Raw genomic sequence first — 6,837 nt, 5'->3', positions numbered from 1 at the left:
CACTAGGTGAATTTTCTCAGCTGACTACTTGTGTTCGGACAAACATGAATACAACATGAACTCACTGCTGCAAGCTCTCTCTCCTCGAAGATCCTGGTCAGGATAAGTCTACGCAAAGGTACGGTCATGATTAGGATGAAGGGAAAGGCCAGAGAGGCTACAGTCGACTTCACCACCCACAGCAGGGTGATACACAGCAACTGAATGATGGTGAACATGTTCATACGCCATGTCTTCACCTGTATGTGAAACAAGTCATGCCTAGGATTATGACAAGGTCTATCGTGAAAAGTTTCCGTTTTGCCCTTTTTTTAAATGTAATATGTATTATTTTTGTATACTGTCAGGCAAAACTTTGCTTATTTCAAAAGTCTCTTACAAATGGTGCAAATAGTTCTTATTTGTTTGATTTCTTTGTTTCAATACTTCATTGATTTCAATCCTATATTTCCAATGTAGTCTCAGACTTTTGAACAATACACAGTGTTCAAATTTGTAAAATTTGGTTAATTGTTTTCAGTTTTAGGGTTGTGTTAAAAAGTGCGAAATGAAATGGTGATTTGTGCGCCACCTTGTGGGTGCTTCGAAAGCTTTCAAACAGAATCCAGATGTCAATTTAGTACAAACTTGTAGCATCTACCGTGTAGAAATCAAACACAAACACATATAATAAGCCTTCAGCTCTGCGTTTATACACAACATCACTACTACCCTCAAAGTCTCAGGAGAAAGTGCTTACCTTGGTAACAAAGATGTGGTCAGGATGGTGTTTAGCAGGGGTGACCATGAGTGTGATTCGCTCATAAAGCTGGATACCAGTAAGAGACGTGATGCCCATGTACAGAAATATCCCAAACAGCACAGCCAGAGGAATATGACGCAGCACATCTGTCATCACTATAGACAACCCTGCACAGAGGTGATGGGATTGACAGAATCAGGAACGTTTTTTTTCTACCTAATTTAATTGAATAGTATTCTCTGAAAAAATATTTAATATCAACTAGTAAACTAGAGTGGTCTGAAATATAAAACAGATGTTGTTTATACAGCAATACGCCACTCAAATCATGCATTAAAGTAAGTTTACCATGGGGTTGAGTATGAAAACCCCATCTTAATGGGATAGTTCACCCACAAATGTTATTTTTGTCTTTTACTCACCCTCAAGTTGTTCCGAAACCGTTAAACAGAAGAATTATATTACATTGACTTCCAAAGTATGAAAAAAATAAAAATAATACTATGGAAGTCAATGGGGACCAGAAACTGTTTGGTTATCCACATTGGTAAAAATAACATATTATGTGTTATGCAGCAGAAAGGAACTCAAACAGGTTTTGAACAACGTGAGGATTATTGAGTTAATGATAACAGAATATTATTTTTTAGGTGAACTATCCCTTTAACCATAGTGAAATCATGGTATGCCAACAGTAATATGATAAAGATCATTAATCAATAAATATTTCAAATTGATATACTGATAAACAGATTAAGTTCACGATTAGCAAGCAATGCAACACATTTCTCAGGCATTGAGTGTACTTGCAGGTTTTAGAGTAGTAAAAACTTCTGTCAAATTCATAATGGCAACTGCAAGCTCTGACTTTTCCCTTTTGGCTGCTTTGACATCATGTAAAAACAAATCAAATGGCAGCAACCTTAACAGCTAAAGATTATTAATCACTTCTGTTTCTGTAGCTCAGTGGTCGAGCATTGCGTTACTGGCACAAAAGGTCATGGGTTCAATTCCCAGGGAACAAAACATACTGGTAAAAAAAAAAAAAATGTATAGCCTGAATAAGTAAGTCACTTTGGATAAAAGCATTTGCTAAATGCAAAAAAAAAAGAAAAGAAAAACACCTTCTAAACTCATTGCCATTTGATGTCATTTCATCACAGCTGATGCAATTAATGTGATTAAATATTATATTGTAATCAAACTCAAACATGAAACCACTTTGCTGTTACAAACATTGGTATCATACCAATCTTGTGATTATAGTGATACCGACTAAATGTTAATGAGCACACACTGGTTTTAGGTCAGTAAGATTATTATTATTATTATTATTATTATTTTAAGAAATGTATACTTTGGCAATGATTAAATTGATTAAAAATGACAGTAAATAGTAAAAAAGAATATATATATATATATATATATATATATATATATATATATATATATATATATATATAAAACATTTCAAACAAATGCTGTTCTTTTGAACTTCTTATTTATCAAACAATGCTGAATTAAAAAAGAGCCACAAATCAGCATTTTACAATGATTTTTAAAGGATCATATCACACTGAAGACTGGAGTAATGATGGTGAAAATTCAACTTTGCATCACAGGAATAAATAAAATAAAAAAATGTTAGTATTAAAATGTAGTATTAAAATGGGAAACACTTTTTTAAACTATAATAACATTTCACAAGATTTTTACTGTCGTTTTACATAAGAGGCTTCTTTCAAAACCATGAAAAAAATCTTACAGATGACTTTATATAGAATGTGTAGTCACAGGTGAATTAACACAGTTCACCCAGTTCATTTTCTGCCAATATCTTTTTTACGCAATTGTGTTTTAGTGTTTCTTACCCACTAGGATAGCCACACACATCCCTGTCACCCTCTGCTCTTTAACTTCTTGGATCATGGGCTTCTCTCCGGGGGCGGTGGCTTTGCTCATGACTGTCAGTGCATTCACGTGAGTCACCGAGCGCACAGTGGCGGCAGTCAGCCAGGGCAGACCGAAGAGTGGGCAGATAGCTCCTAAAATCACTATCAGAAGCAGGTCCAGATGAAAGCCAGAACCCTTGACCAAACGCCGCTCCTTCTTGCTCACTATCAAGCTGCAGACAGGATGAAGCCACAAAAGCATTGTAATTGTACTGCATTTCCATCTGAGCTTAGACAGAACGTCTCTCGAACGATTTACTCACGTGGTTATTTGAGTCTCCATGAATATGAGGATAAAAACCAGCAGGGCCGGGATCACTGAGGCCCCCATCATCCAAATAGGGAAAGGCTGTTTATCTCCAAAGGGGCTGATAAACCAGCTCCGTTTGTCCGGAGATGTGACCGAGAAACCAGAGGGGACGTTCAGCTTCTGCAACCACAAAAAACACAAGCGCTCGTAACACAAGGATTCATTGGTTACAGTGCTCTGCCAAACCAACCACACTGTAATACAGACTCCTGGCTCCAATTACAGGCCAGTGCTTAATAAGAAGAGTACGCTGGGAGAGGAGTTTCTCTGTGGTAGTGTACATACTGCACATGACATTTTAACAGTGCGGTTACCTGTGTGTATGTCTCAGGGATGGTGCAGTCCACCAGCACGGAGATGAGTATAGAGATAGGTATCCCGAAATCACCAATGATTCGTCTGGCCTTTGATGATAACAGATGATACACACACAAACAGAGGATGCCAAACTTTTTAGTCAGCTCAAAATGTTTGCTCACAAGGAATCCTAACATAACAGCAAAAACTACAACAAAAAACAAATCATGTTTGCAAATCAGTAATTTTGTTGATTTCCAGTAAAATCATCATTAAATTGAAATTAATTTGTTTGAGAAACAAAACTGACTCTCCAAAAAAAAAAAAAAAAAAAAATTCTAAAAGATAGGTAGAGAAATGTTGATTAAATAAGATTTTAATTAAATAAAAATACAATTATTACAGACAATTATATGGCGATTTGTATTAGGGCTGCACGATGTGTCGTTTAAGCATTGATATCGCGATTTCGATTCCACGATAGTCACATCGCAAGATGTGCGATGTAGGCTGTCGTAGTTCCGTTTTTCATTAACCGTACGGGCCATCTGCTCCCCGGCCCTTGACGAATGTGAGAGAGTGCGAGAGAGAGTGTGCAAGCGTGCGCGCGAGAGAGAGAGAGAGAGAGAGAGAGAGCGCAAGCGAGAGAGAGAGCGCAAGAGAGAAGAGAGAGAGCGCGCAAGAGAGAAGAGAGAGAGCGCGCAAGAGAGAGCGCGAGATTATTAATCATTATTAATATGGTCAATATATTAAAAATATTATTTTAACAAATTAATTCCAATTAATTGCACCTAACATTAGATTTTGTAATCACAAATATATTTTCTCATTAAATCTCCAAACTGTGGTACAAACAACATAAAGTTGTTATATATTGTTTTATTTTATTTAATGGTAATTTTTTTAGTACGTTAAAGGGGTTAACATTTATTATGTTAAGTAAGTTTTAAAAAGTTAAGTATTATGCAGAACACTATGTATTTAAGCATTACCAATACTGATACCTCTATGAAATGGATTTCAATCATTTTTATGTGGATAAAATACATAAATGTATAAATATAAAATATGTAACTAAATATAGCCATTTAAATAATATTTATAAAAAAAATTGTATTTGTAATATAAAATTTGTGCCATTTTTTTTAACATTTAATATGCTTAACCTGTTACAGAGCATTAAAGTACACTTAAATAAAGCAATATACAATAGTCAATATTTGAAGTAGATCCAAAAAGTTCATCAAAGTTGTCCTAAGACAAGAACGAATTTTGGTTTTAGGTTTTACTAGTGTAATAGCTTTGTGAGAGAAACAGACCGAAATGTAAGATGTAAATCACAGGCAATCTTGACATGGAGTTGGCAAGGGAAAAAAAGAACAAAGTGGTTTGCTTCTCTTGATTATTTTGCTTTAAATACATTTATTTATTTTAATGACTATGGACCCTATAATACATCCGGCACAATGCGATGCAAGGCACAGCGCAAGTGTGTTTGCTAGTTTCAGTCCGGTGGCATTCGCATTTTTGCGTCCAGCACCACATCGTTTAATTAGCGAATGCATTTGTGCTCATTTTTGCGCCCATGGGCGTGTTGGTCTTAAAAAGAGGTGTGTGAGTGTACACGCTGCTTATTAAACACAGGGACGCACAGCAGCATACAAACATGCCAAATATGAAAAATTAAAGGATTGCAATGCATAAGAATTTTTTTAGGCTAATTATATATAATTATATATATTTATATATATATGTGTGTATATATATATATATATATATATATATTATATATATATATATATATATATATATATATGCCTACGCGGAGTAATAGATAGTCATTGCATGTATCAGAATTAGGCTATCTATTTGCTCGCACACTATCAGCTCGGTTTCATCTCGGAGAGGCGTTCTATCTTTGCACTTGCCAAATTCCGCCGTGTAAATAGCAAATCTGTCATGGCACGAGCACAACTGGCTCTTAAAGGGAATGGAAGATGAGACTCTGATTGGTTTATTGCATGTTACGCCCAAAAAACACCCATTACTCATTAAGAGAATAGGGACAACCCGTTTAGACCAATCGATTTTCCATCGCCAACAGTTTTTCCATTGTTATAATAGCAAAAGTGGATTTGGACACACCCTGAGTGAACCGGAGCCATGCGCTTTAAACTTTGCATTTAGATCGTTAAAATAGGGCTCTATATTTTACTGGAAAACAAGACAAAAATGCTAATTAAGCAAAGGATATTTCACTGTTCTGATGAAATAACACCTCAGTACAAACCTTTCCACCAAGGAATCTGCTGTTACGAAACTTTCGCAGAAAGAAGGCCACAAAGAAGGTTCCCATCATGAGCACTAAGGACAGCAGGGCTGTGTTGGGCTGGTTGAGGATGGGTTCCCCAATCACACTATGCCCGTAAGGGTCTATGGGTTTGAAGGCAGGGGTTGTAGGGTAGCTCATCATCAGAGGGTGCTCTTGAAACACCTGAAGAAAAATATCAAATAAGCATAAAACTAAACTATATTTGTGTGCTGTGTATTCAAATGATTTTATTTCAACTATTATTTTAAGCAGTTTAACTATTTTTAAAATACTTACATATTTTAATTGACACTTTTAGATAATCACTACACAATTCACTTTAGTTTCATACTTCTCTTGTTTTCATGACATAAAAAGACAATTATAAAATAGTCTCAGCACATGCAATGCTGCCTTTAAATTTGGCAAAAAGAAAATACCTTTCTCTTAAAACATAATTAAAATAAAAAAATCACTAGATTTCAGAGCAGAACTTGCACCTGCTGGTATTGGAGACGTACCTTGATGAGCTTAGAGAAGGTTTCATAGATGAAGATGAGAGAGATGAGAAATGCAAAGATCTCCTGGGTGAATGGAGAGATGTATCGCACGAGGAAGCTTCCCTCAGCTGCCACGATCACTAGGACAATGAAGATAAGCCAGAACCCGATCCACACTCGGCCGGTGAGATACTCGAAGCCCTGCGCCTGGCAGAACTGATAATGAAGAAGAACAAAGAAGGGGCGACAGGGAAGATAGCAGATGGAAAAGAGAGGAACAGCAAGATAGCAAAGCAGACAAATGTTAATGTAATGAAATTACAACCTTTTCTTCATTACAGCTGAAACAAAAACACAAAAATTACCTTATAAAAAGCCTCCTCAAAGACCAGAAGTGGTCCAGAGAAGCCGATTATGAGCAAAGGCTGTCCTGCTAGCAGGGAGAACAGCACTCCCACTGTCGCCGTGGAAATGATGAGCTCAGAGACTCCCATCATGCCTTGTGTCTTCTCACCTAAAAAAATGGGAACATAAAGTATGAAAATATACTATGGAAGCCTTTTTGCATCACCTACAAAAAAGAAATCATGCTTTAGTAAATCATAATTATGACACGAATAGTGGAAATAGTCATACTTCTAAGAGCTAAAATCATTAAATTGACTTTTTATGTCATGAAAATAAGATAAATGATTAAAAAACTAAATTATGAGATCAAAATAGTC

The 6,837-nt window shown here is 36.0% G+C and overlaps 1 protein-coding gene across 1 annotated transcript in view; it reads right to left on the bottom strand.

Annotated features, from left to right (window-relative positions):
* LOC127964610 (anion exchange protein 3-like) overlaps positions 1 to 6,837 on the bottom strand; it is a 63,066-nt gene that overhangs the window by 6,855 nt on the left and 49,374 nt on the right. The window contains exons 14-21 of the mRNA XM_052564871.1: positions 6,478 to 6,626; positions 6,134 to 6,328; positions 5,592 to 5,795; positions 3,319 to 3,408; positions 2,958 to 3,124; positions 2,614 to 2,867; positions 740 to 909; positions 66 to 239 (exon numbers count right to left, since the gene is read on the bottom strand). Coding sequence (XP_052420831.1) covers positions 66 to 239; positions 740 to 909; positions 2,614 to 2,867; positions 2,958 to 3,124; positions 3,319 to 3,408; positions 5,592 to 5,795; positions 6,134 to 6,328; positions 6,478 to 6,626 — 1,403 coding nt within the window. The remainder of the gene's footprint in view (positions 1 to 65; positions 240 to 739; positions 910 to 2,613; positions 2,868 to 2,957; positions 3,125 to 3,318; positions 3,409 to 5,591; positions 5,796 to 6,133; positions 6,329 to 6,477; positions 6,627 to 6,837) is intronic.

This window comes from Carassius gibelio, chromosome B9 (assembly GCF_023724105.1).
Source record: "Carassius gibelio isolate Cgi1373 ecotype wild population from Czech Republic chromosome B9, carGib1.2-hapl.c, whole genome shotgun sequence".
NCBI classification, from domain to species: Eukaryota; Metazoa; Chordata; class Actinopteri; order Cypriniformes; family Cyprinidae; genus Carassius; species Carassius gibelio.
The sequence above is the reverse complement of the archived record's forward strand: the minus strand, read 5'-3'. Positions and strand labels throughout refer to the sequence as shown.